The 11,979-nt window shown below is 47.6% G+C and overlaps 1 protein-coding gene across 1 annotated transcript in view; it reads left to right on the plus strand.

The window, feature by feature from the left end:
* The window catches only part of LAMP1 (lysosomal associated membrane protein 1), a 30,586-nt gene continuing 18,607 nt past the window's right edge, over positions 1-11,979 (plus strand). The window contains exons 1-2 of the mRNA XM_058438175.1: positions 1-293; positions 9,561-9,682. Coding sequence (XP_058294158.1) covers positions 233-293; positions 9,561-9,682 — 183 coding nt within the window. The 5' untranslated portion in view covers positions 1-232. The remainder of the gene's footprint in view (positions 294-9,560; positions 9,683-11,979) is intronic.

An 11,979-nucleotide genomic window follows, 5' to 3' on the forward strand; every position in this document is an offset into this window, starting at 1 on the left:
ACGTGACGCCCGGGCGCGGCGCAGCTCACGTGACACGCGCTGCCGGCCGCGGGGTCTTCTTCGTGCCGGCGTCGCAGTGGCCGGGCCTCTAGCGTCTGGTAACGCCGACGTCTCTCACGCCAGCCCTTGGCGCCGGCTCCCGCGCCCCGCCGCCGCCCCAGCGCCCGGCAGTCCACGGCCCAACCGCCGCCCTCGCCCCCGCTCCCCGCACTGTACCCGGCCTCTTCGCGCCATGGCGGCCCCCGGCAGCGCCCGGCGGCCCCTGCTGCTGCTGCTGCTGTTGCTGCTGCTCGGTGAGGGGGGTCGAGGCGGGGCCTGGGAGCGGCGGGACCGGGCGGAGCGGAGGCCCCTGGGTCTTGAGGGCGGGGGGCTGCCGAGTCCTTGTCCCGCGGGTCGCCCCGCACCCACTGCTCCTAGTCCCGGCCGGCTCTGCCCGCGGGCGGGTGTTTCTCTCGGGGTCGTAGTGTCGGAGCAGAGCTCAATGGCAGGTGCTTGGGGGACCAGGAGGTCTCATCCCAGGACCTGGCTCCTCTAAGGTCTGTCTCACTGAACTCAGTTTTTCTGTGGTGTTGAGTGCGAAAGAGAGCTTCCGATGGCTTGCTCGGCGGTCTGGTGCTTTCAGGTCGTTAAGTTTCCTGGCAAGTTGAGGCGGTGAGATCTAGACGAGGCTGCGCCGCCGAAGGTGGCAGGGACGTCTGTGGTCTCAGCTTCCAGGCGGGTGACCTAGATCAAGCTCTTCTCAACATGGATTTCACCCAGGACAGGGAGAAGCCGGCGCGAACATTCCCCACCTTTGTACTTGAACCTTTCTCCTCTTTCAGCGGTGTGGAGGAGATGCGAGTGTATTTATGTTATTGTGAATTCACATGTATGTTAAAATAATTTTTAAAGTTATCTTTGGGATTTCACAAGATTCCGTAGTAGACAAGATGAGGGAAAGCTGGCGTCAGACTCACGGTGGCAATGTTCATGTCTAGTAAGCAGTTTAAAGAGCGCCGTTCCTGTAGGCCGAAATGCGGGACCCGGGAACAGGTGGGGAAGCACCCTTCTCTTCTGTCAGTTTATAGAGCTCAGATGGGCAGTAGGTGCCCAATATTGTATTGACTGGCGAATTTCGTTCTCATTTATTCTGTTTTAATAAGAGGATGTGTGCTGTCTCTTTAAGACAGTCCGGATTGCCCCCCCCCCCCCAACTATTCTCTCACCTCCTCCCCCCGACCCCCCTTCTAGTAATATGGGAAGATTATCTTAAGTGTCAGGATCTGAAAGGTGATGTAGAATCAAGCTGGGGGAGTGTGTGTGAGTTAAGTAGATATAGAAATACACTCCTGTACACATCTGCCTTGACTTCTTTAAATCCCTCAGTCCCATCCAGCTGTAAAACTCTGTTACTGTGAGTGAATGGATTTTGGCTTCCCTTTTTTGTTTTGCCTGTTGTGTAAAAGGAATTATTTGAACTGCCTGAATAGCCACAGAGACGAACTTACTCCAATAGTAAGCCTGAAGCCTTGCTCAGCTCCTGCGTCAGGGTCAGGTGTAGTTAATGAAAGGAGTTGCAGAAACAAGTTTTGTCATGTCACAGCAACTGCATTGTTCTTTGTTACAGATGCACACAAGCCTCATGACTTTGATGTTTTGTTTCATGTTTTAAAAACTCACTTTAGGCCGGGCGCAGTGGCTCACGCCTGTAATCCCAACACTTTGGGAGGCCGAGGCGGATGGATCATGAGGTCAGGAGTTCGAGACCAGCCTGGCCAATATGGCAAAACCCGGTCTCTACAAAAATACAAAAATTAGCTGGGCATGGTGGCGCACGCCTGTAATCCCAGCTACTTGGGAGGCTGAGGCAGAAGAATTGCTTGAACCCGGGAAGCAGAGGTTGCAGTGAGCTGAGATCAAGCCACTGCACTCCAGCCTGGGCAACAGAGGGAGACTCCGTCTCAAAAAAAAAAAAAAAATTTCACTTTAAAAATGAAGAGAAAAAATCCATAACTCCCTAATATTGTGATTGGAATATTGCTTGTGTAATCAGCCTTCTAAGATCTGTTCCATTATATCTTTTATGTTTACAATCTTAACTTTTTATTTTTGAGGCGGAGTTGCTCTGTGCCCAGGCTGGAGTGCAGTGGCACAACCTCGGCTCGCTACAACCTCTGCCTCCCGGGTTCGAGCAATTCTTCTGCCTCAGCTTCCTGAGTAGCTGGGATTACAGTCATCTGCCACTATGCTGGGCTAGTTTATGTATTTTTGGTAGAGACAAGGTTTCACTATGTTAGGCTGGTCTCGATCTCCTGACCTGGTGATCTGCCTCCCTCTGCCTCCCAAAGTGCTGGGAGTACAGGTTTGAGCCACCGTACCTGGCCCAACTTTTTTTTTTTGAGACAGAGTCTTGCTCTGTCACCCAGGCTGGAGTGCAGTGGCATGATCTCCGTTCACTGCAGCCTCCACCTCTTGTGTTCAAGCAGTTCTCCTGCCTCAGCCTCCCTAGTAGCTGGGACTACAGGTGCGCGCCACCATGCCTGGCTAATTTTTGTAGTTTTAGTAGAGATGGGGTTTCACCATGCTGGCCAGGCTGGTCTCGAACTCCTGACCTCGTGATCCACCTGCCTCAGACTCCCAAAGTGCTGGGATTACAGCCATGAGCCACTGTGCCTGGCCAAAATCCAAATTTTAAAAAAGGCCTTTTAACAACTTGTATTTAAAGATATTTAAAATGTTTATTTTAATGTGCGATTTCACCAAAAACCATTTTTTCTTAAAAAAAAAAAAAACTGCTCAATTACTAATTTCCACTATATTAATAATTAGGCGTTGTTTAAAGCTACTGCGTTTGAATACTTAGAAAGCTCAGACAAGCATGAACTGAAACTTGTCTTGAGAGAGAGGATTAGCTGTGATTGCGTAATGTGACCCCTTAAACCACTGATGTCAGCAGAATGACCGCCTTACCCTTTCCACTTGAACGACTATCACTTAGGAGGTTTGAAAAATTTTATACTCGGCTGGGTGCAGTGGTTCACGCCTGTAATCTCAGCACTTTGGGAGGCCCAGGTGAGTGGATCAGCTGAAGTCAGGGGTTTGAGACCAGCCTGGCCAATGTGGTGAAACCCCGTCTCTACTAAAAATAGAAAAATTAGCGAGGCGTGGCGTGGTGGCAGGTGCCTGTAATCCCAGCTACGCGGGAGGCTGAGGCAAGAGAATTGCTTGAACCCGGGAGGCAGGGGTTGCAGAGAGCTGAGATCGTGCCATTGAACTCCAGCCTGGGCAACAAAATCGAAACTCAATGTCAAAAAAAGAAAAAAAAAAGAAGAAGAAAGAAAAGCTGGGTGCGGTGGCTCATGCCTGTAATCCCAGCACTTTGGGAGGCTGAGGCAGGTGGATCACTAGGTCAAGAGATCGAGACCATCCTGACCAACATGGTGAAACGCCGTCTCTACTAAAAATATTTTTAGAAAGTTAGCCAGGCATGGTGGCACAGGCCTGTAGTCCCAGTTACTCAGGAGGCTGAGGCAGGAGAACTGCTTGAACCCAGGAGGTGGAGGTTGCTGTGAGCCGAGATCGTGCCACTGCACTTCAGGGCGACAGAGCGAGACTCCATCTCAAAAAAAGAAAGAAAAAAAATTTTTTTGTAGTAACTGATGTTACCTTTGATTGTGCAGATTGTCAGTTATGCGGTGGAAAGAACGAATTTGTCAGTAGATTTGAGGTCAGAATGTCTTTGTAGCCCTGTAATTTTGAATGTGTATTACATTAGCCCCATCCCAGACAACGTTACCCTTTCTTCTCTGTACCCAAGACTTTTATTGCATGTACTTCTACATGGTAACATCTGTTCAGCTGCACTGGGATTATTTTTGCCTGTGTATCTGCCTTCCTTAACTGACAGGTAGTAAGTGCTGAGTACATATATGAAGAAAGGATCAATTTTATAGCAGTGGCTCTTAAGCAAACATATGCACAAATCCACAGGATCAGCTTTTTAGAAATATACATACCACAGTGAGGCACAGTGGCTCATGCCTGTCATCTCAGTGCTTTGGGAGGCTAAGGCAGGAGGATTGTTTGAGATCAGCCTGGGCAACATGGCGAGACCAGTGTCTCTACAAAAAAAAATTAAAAAGAAATATACGGCCGGGCACGGTGGCTGTCACGTGTAATCCTAGCACTTTGGGAGGCCGAGGTGGGCGGATTGCCTGAGCTCAGGAGTTCGAGACCAGCCTGGGCAACTTGGTGAAATCCTGTCTCTACTAAAATATAAAAAAAATTAGTTGGCCATGGTGGCGTGCCCCTGTAGTCCCAGCTACTTGGGAGGCTGAGGTAGGAGAATTGCTTGGGCCCGGGAGGCGGAGGTTGCAGTGAGCGAAGATCACACTACTGGACTCCAGCCTGGGTGACAGAGCGAGCCTCTGTTTCCATTTAAAAAAAAAAAAAAAGTATATATATATTTACACACACACACTCTTATACCCTGCCTCTAGAGGTTGTGATTCAGTGCCTGGGATGGTATTTTTTTCCTTTAATTCTTCATAAATGATTGTGCATCATTGGTTAAGTAGAATAAAAATACCATATTTAAAAGAATCAAGCCAAGAAAAACTAAGACGTGATTTTTTTTTTTTTTTTTGAGTCATAGTTTCACTCTTACTGCCCAGGCTGGAGTGCAATGGCGCAATCTTGGGTCACTGCAACTTCCGCCTCCCGGGTTCAAGTGATTCTCCTGCCTCAGCCTCCCGAGTACCAGGGATTACAGGCATGCGCCACCATGCCCAGCTAATTTTGTATTTTTAGTGGCGACAAGGTTTCTCCATGTTTGGTCAGGCTGGTCTCAAAACTCCTAACCTCAGGTGATTTGCCCGCCTCGGCCTCCCAAAGTGCGGGTATTACAGGCGTGAGCCACGCGCCCAGGCTAAGATGTGATTTCTTAATAAATTTTTTTCTTGTTTTTTTGAGACAGTCTCTTTATGTCGTCCAGTCTGGAGTGCAGTGGCACGATCTCAGCTCACTGCAACCTCCACCTCCCGGGTTCAAGTGATTCTTCTGCCTCAGCCTCCTGAGTAGCTGAGACTACAGGCACGTGACACCATGCCCGGCTAATTTTTGTATTTTTTTTTTTAGTAGAGACGGGGTTTCATCATGCTAGCTAGGCCAGTCTCAAACTCCTGACCTCAGGTGATCCACCCACTTCAGCCTCCCAAAGTGCTGGGATTACAGGCATGAGCCGCTGCGCCTGGCCTAATTTTTTAAAATGAAGTTTTTTACTGATTTCTTCAGATGGTAATCTTTAATGTCAAAAGCAAGTATTTCTTAATTTTTATTTTTTAAATTCAAAAAAATTTAAACTTTTTTTTAAAATTTTTATTTATTTTTTATTTTTATTTTTATTTATTTTTATTTTTTGAGACAGAGTCTTGCTCTGTCGCCCAGGCTGGAGTGCAGTGGCACAGTCTCGGCTCACGGCAAGCTCCGCCTCCCGGGTTCACGCCATTCTCCTGCCTCAGCCTCTCCGAGTAGCTGGGACTACAGGCGCCCGCCACCACGCCCGGCTAATTTTTTGTATTTTTAGTAGAGACGGGGTTTCACCGTGGTCTCGATCTCCTGACCTCATGATCCGCCCGCCTCGGCCTCCCAAAGTGCTGGGATTACAAGCGTGAGCCACCATGCCCGGCCAGAACTTTTTTTTTAAGAGACAAGGTCTTGCTGTGTTGACCAGCCTGGTCTGTAACTCCTAACCTCAAGCAGTCCTCCGCTTCCTCAGCCTCCCAAAGTGCTGAGATTACAGGCATGAGCCACTGCATCCAGCCAGTGTTTCCTCATTGGAAGCCCATACCCTCAGTCATCAAGTGCTGGAGAGGCAGTGTGGTTCAGAAGTGGCACATCCTGTGAGTCAGAAGACCCCCTTCTAGATCTAGGTCTGCACCAATCACTAGCTGTTGTGACCTGGGTGGGTTAGTTGACCTCTCTATGCCTTAATCTCCCTATGAAGAGTTGTCATGAAAATTGCGATGTGCTTAGAGCAGCACCTGGCACAAACTAAGTGCATTCCAAGTGCTTGTTAAATGAGACAGTTTGTGATGTTTTGTGTCAGATACTGAGGATTGAATGATGAACTTGATAGGAACCCTCTGTACCTGTGCAGATGTTTAATAACAGCTGACATCAAAGCTGGCATCAGTGCCGGGCACCAAATGCTTAGCTGCTCCGACAGCCCCGAGGCCTTGGCACTCTCTCCTCCTGCTCGTGGGTGCAGAGACTGGGGATTGGGCTCTGCTACTGGCCATGGTTGCACAGCTAGTAAGTGCTGGAAGAACCTGTAAGAACTGAGGGCTGTGACTCAGAAGCACGCATGCTTCCCACAGCGGCACTTGTTTCAGAGAGTAGAATTTCTCCCAAGTGAGAGTATTTTGAAGCCACAGTTACTCCTTTATGTGATCCCTGGAGAAGTGGTCCTGTTCGTGTCTGAGTACAGGACTGCCAGAGATAGCAGTCACCCGTAGGCCAGGGTGCCCACCTTGGAGATGCTGCCAACAGCTGTCCTGTTGGGCTGTGACACCTGTCAGGTTACTGGAAACATTGTAACTTATTTGAGGTTTTTTGTCTTTTTTTTTTTTTTTTGCTAACCAGTTGCCACTGTTGTGGAAGTTTTTTTAAAAACTTCTGACCATTAGTATACATACATTTTCTCTTCAAGCTTTGTGTGCTAATGCTCTTCTTTTCCTCTTTACCAAAATTACCTTCTGAGGGTAAGTTTATTTTAATAACTCAAAATTCCTGGGTCTCTCCAGAGTAATACAGGCATCTTGTGCTGCCAAAGCTTACTTTAAATTTATTTAAATGATATTTCTTTGTTTTCCTCTGAAAGCTGAGACCTGGCCGGGCATGGTGGCTTACACCCATAATCCCAGCACTTTGTGAGGCCGAGGCAGGTGGATCACTTGAGGCGAGGAGTTGGAGACCAGCCTGGCCAACATGGCAAAACCCTGCCTACCCCATCTCTACTAAAAATACAAAAAGTAGCCAGACATGGTGGTAAAAACCTATAGTCCCAGCTACTCAGGAGGCTGAGGCACGAGAATCGCTTGAATCTGGGAGGTGGAGGGCTACTGCACTCCAGCCTGGGCAAGAGTGAGACTCAGTCTCTAAAAAATAAAAAAGCTGAAACCCTCAGCATATTTACTAAGTGAAAAAAAAAATTGTATAATTGAAAAGCAACTTAGTTTGAAATATTTCCTAATGAAGTGCTTCGGGTCAGTAAGAAGTGTTTGAGGAAACTTATAAAAGGGCAGCTTAATAAAAGCCGGCCTATGGGTGCTCCCATGCGGGCATCCAGGTTGTCAGTGGTGGCTGTGAGCCCTGTGACTCCTCAGCTGGGGGTGGGGTGGGCAGTGGCCTTGTCCACGCTGAGCTCCAGTCAGTGTTAAGTCTCTGGCGTCTGCTGTGTCTGCCTGTCCGCTGCGTCTGCCTTGCTGGCGTCTGCTGTAGCTTCTGTACACTCATCTGATCTCTCACAAGAGTGAGAATATTTTGTCTGTTTTTAGAAACCTTTACTATGTCAAAAATAAGTGGTAGAATCTTCTCTAGATTCTCTAGATTCATTGGAAATGCTGTTAGTATGATCTTGCCTGAGTGTTGCAGAGTGTGGCTTGAAAAACCAAGCAAAGCAGACAGTAGATTGGAGGTTTCCTTGCACGCCCTACTTCGTTTCATTGTCATGTAGCACCTTTTCTTTTTCCTTTTTTTTTGAGACAGAGTTTTGCTCTTGTCACCCAGGCTGGAGTGCCGTGGCGCGATCTCAACTCACTGCAACCTTGGCCTCCCTGGTTCAAGTGATTCTCCTGCCTCAGCCTCCCGAGTAGCTGGGATTACAGGCGCCTGCCACCATGCCCAGCTAATTTTTGTATTTTTAGTAGAGACGGGGTTTCACCATGTTGGGCAGGCTGGTCTTGAACTCCTGACTTTGTGATCCACCTGCTTCAGCCTCCCACCAAAGTGCTGGGATTACAGGCGTGAGCCACTGTGCCCGGCAGCACCTTTTCTTTATGGACATAGATTTTGGTATTTCCTTTACCAAAGGGAAGATAGGTGGGACTTCTGGTTATATGCTTTGCTTTAGGCTTGAAGAATAGTTGCTCTGAAGATTTTTAGTGAAAGACCCAAGGTTGAAATGAGTTGGATTCATTGGAATCCATTACTTTTCTAGGGAATAGGATTTTAAATGAAAAGCCGAGCATCCTCTCTTTCAATATCTGCCCTCACAGTGTGCCTGAGTTGCATTTACACTTAGAGTGACAAGTGAGACCTGGGTGTGTGTGTGGTTGGAAGGCTGTGCTCACGCAGTGCGAGATCAGCCCCCAGGTGGTGAGTGCTCACTGGACTGGCATGCACGAGCTTGTAGCGGCAGAGACAAGTGAAAGCGTGTCATTTCTGCACGGTTCCCAGTGGTGGCAGATAGATGTTTGGCGTTAGAACAGGCAAAAACACCTGTTTTCCAATCGGTAATGAAAGAACTGTGTAATAACGTGCAATTTGTACAATTACCAGTGTCTCTACCATAGTGATCAGATTACATTTGTTGCCAAACATCTTGATCAGGGAAGTGGAGTATGAATAAGCCAGAGAAGAAATATTTAGCAGTGACCACTGTCAAGCTGGAAAGACCTATAGAGCTTCCTTCTGTCCCTTTGCTTCAGGATGGGGAAGGGAAGCCACTCCACCGATGTGTGGTGCTGTGAGGACCTTTCTGAAATTGGGCAAAGAGCTCAGCACTTTGAGTCCATGAGAAATAAAACTGACCAGATGTTAAGTAGCAGGTGAGGACCACGGTGAAAGATCCTGCAGACTCTCCCATGGATTTCTGCAGATGGCTGAGTGGTGCCTTCAAGGCACCACGTCTTACAGGGATCCTCTGAGAAAGGTGGAGCAGCGTATGCCTAGGATGATGCAGAAATTGACATGTGCCTTCCTCATAAGTGTTCTGAAATAAAGCACTAAATAGCAGTAGACCAGGTTGGCAAACTCAATCAGATGGGCTTAGAGATAACAATTCCAGAATAGTATCCGCAAGGGACAGGGCACCAGGTGAACTGGCCGCGTAATCTATGTGCGTGGTTGTTCACTGGATTTAAGAAACACAGTGGAGGCTGAGTGCAGTGGCTCATGCCTATAATCCCAGCACTTTGGGAGGCCAAGGTGGGTGAATCACCTGAGGTGAGGAGTTCAAGACCAGCCTGGCCAACGTGGCAAAACCCCATTGCTACTAAAAACAGAAATTAGCTGGGTTTGGTGGCACGTGCCTGCAGTTCCAGCTACTCGGGAGGCTGAGGCAGGAGAATTGCTTGAACCCGGAAGGTGGAGGTTGCGGTGAGCTGAGATCACACCACTGCACTCCAGCCTGGCGACAGAGTGAGATTCCCTCTCAAAAAAAAAAAAAAAAAAAAAAAAAAAGGAGAAACAGTGGAATCTTGTAATAAAACCCATCACTGCTACAGCTGTGGAAAATGGGAGTACTTGGTCGTGTTTTTTGGACAGTTTTTGATGGTCTCCGTCTTCCCTGGAATTGACAGGCCTCGTGCATTGTGCGTCAGCAGCAATGTTTATGGTGAAAAATGGCAACGGGACCGCATGCATAATGGCCAACTTCTCTGCTGCCTTCTCAGTGAACTACGACACCAAGAGTGGCCCTAAGGTAGGAAACACCAGGGCACTTCATGCTTCCCTTGTGTGTGTGGAAAGATGATTTTTAACATTTCAACGAAGTCTTTGAAAAATGGCCCCATCTGAACATGGTGCTTTTCCTATCTGCGTATCTCCTTCTGGTGTTGTCAGTAACCTGTGCTGTCATGTGCCATAGCCACAGGCACAATAACAAGCCTCTATATGTGCTGCACCTCACTGTTTATCATGAACATTTTTCTTTCTTTTTTTTTTTTTTTGAGACTGAGTCTCGCTCTGTCTCCCAGGCTGGAGTGCAGTGGCGCTCTCTGGGCTCACTGCAAGCTCTGCCTCCCGGGTTCATGCCATTCTCCTGCCTCAGCCTCCCCAGTAGCTGGGACCACAGGCGCTCACCACCACGCCCGGCTAATTTTTTGTATTTTTAGTAGAGATGGGGTTTCACCATGTTAGCCAGGATGGTCTCAGTCTCCTGACCTCGTGATCCACCCACCTCGGCCTCCCAAAGTGCTGGGATTACAGATGTGAGCCACCGCGCCCAGCCTATGATGAACATTTTTCTAGTTTTCTTTTTTTTTTTTGAGACGGAATCTTGCTTTGTCACCCAGGCTGGAGTGCAGTGGTATGATCTGAGCTCACCACAACCTCTGTCACCTGGGTTCAAGCAGTTCTCCTGCCTTAGCCTCCTGAGTAGCTGGGACTACAGGTGCCCACCACCACGCCTGGCTGATTTTTGTATTTTTGGTAGAGACGAGGTTTCACCATGTTGGGCAGGCTGGTCTCAAACTGCTGACCTCAAGTGATCTGCCTGCCTCGGCCTCCCAAAGTGTTGGAATTACAGGGGTGAGCCACCGCTCCTGGCTCTAGTTTTCTTCGTGATTGTCTTTTATAATCATAATGTAATACTTTATTATGTTAGTTCACCATAATTTGTTACACATTCCTCTATTAGTAATTGGTAAGTTGTCTTGAATCTTTTTCATGCTCTGTGAATGTGGCTTTTTTGATTTAGAGAAATTATTATACTGCAAGAAATGTATATAAATGGTGGTTTGACATGCAGTGCTACAAACACTGTACTAGTTTGATTAAAATGTTCCTTAGTAGTTTTGTTGAAATGGCTTTGTGTTTCTTTGGGACGACTAAAGCCTTTTGTAATAACAAAATATTTTAAAAATCCAAGACATAGCAAGATCTTACCTCTTTTAAAAAAAAAAAAAAGCCAGACATGGTGGAGTGTGCCTGTGGTCCCAGCTACTTGAGAGGCTGAGGTGGGAGGATCGCTTGAGCCTGTGAGGTCGAGGCTGCAGTGAGCTATGATCTTGCCACTGCACTGCAGCCTGGGTGACAGAGCGAGACCATCTCCAAAAAAAAAAAAAAATCCAGTCTCAAATTATATATACTTGTCAAAGCCTTTTTTCTTTTTTCTGAGATTGGCACTCTGTCCCCCAGGTGGCTGGAGTACAGTGCCAAGATCTCGGCTCACTGTGTCCCCCACCTCCCAGGTGTGAGTGAGTCTCGTGCCTCAGCCTCCTCAGTAGCTGAGACATCAGGTGTGTGCCACCATGGCCAGCTAATTATTTGTATTTTTAGTAGAGACGGGGTTTTGCTATGTTGGCCAGGCTGGTCTTAAACTACTGGCCTCAAGTGATCTGCCCACCTTGGCCTCCCAAAGTGCTGGGATTACAGGCGTGAGCTACCGTACCTGGCCTCCAAGCACTTTTTTTTTTTTTTTTTGAGACAGAGTTTTGCTCTTGTCACCCAGGCTAGAGTACAATGGCGTGATCTTGGCTCACCGCAACCTCTGCCTCCTGGGTCCAAGCAATTCTCCTGCCTCAGCCTCCCGAGTAGCTGGGATTACAGGCATGCGCCCAGCTAATTTTTGTATTTTTAGTAGAGACAGGGATTCTCCACGTTGGTCAGGCTGGTCTCAAACTCCTGGCCTCAGGTGATCTGCCCACCTCGGCCTCCCCAAGTGCTGGGATTACAGGCGTGCCCCAGCGTACCTGGTCTCCAAGCACTTTTTATTTAATTTCTACACCACTTTTTTAATGTTTGGTTTTGGTGGTTGGATTTTTAAAATATTCTGTTAAAAATTATGTTTCACAAGTGAGGTCACCTATATGCTGTTATGCACTTTGTTATTTCACAAAACATGTCTTTATCACCTTGTGTAGTTTCGTGTTGTTTTTTTGGCCCACATTAGTATACTGCTTCACTGTAGTTCATTTGACCTATCTAGTTTACTTTGATGAACATTAGGTGGTTTTCCAGTTGCTCGTTTTGCTTATAGTAGTAAATTTAAACATTTCT

The sequence above is a fragment of the Hylobates moloch genome, unplaced genomic scaffold (assembly GCF_009828535.3).
Source record: "Hylobates moloch isolate HMO894 unplaced genomic scaffold, HMol_V3 SCAFFOLD_4, whole genome shotgun sequence".
NCBI lineage: Eukaryota > Metazoa > Chordata > Mammalia > Primates > Hylobatidae > Hylobates > Hylobates moloch.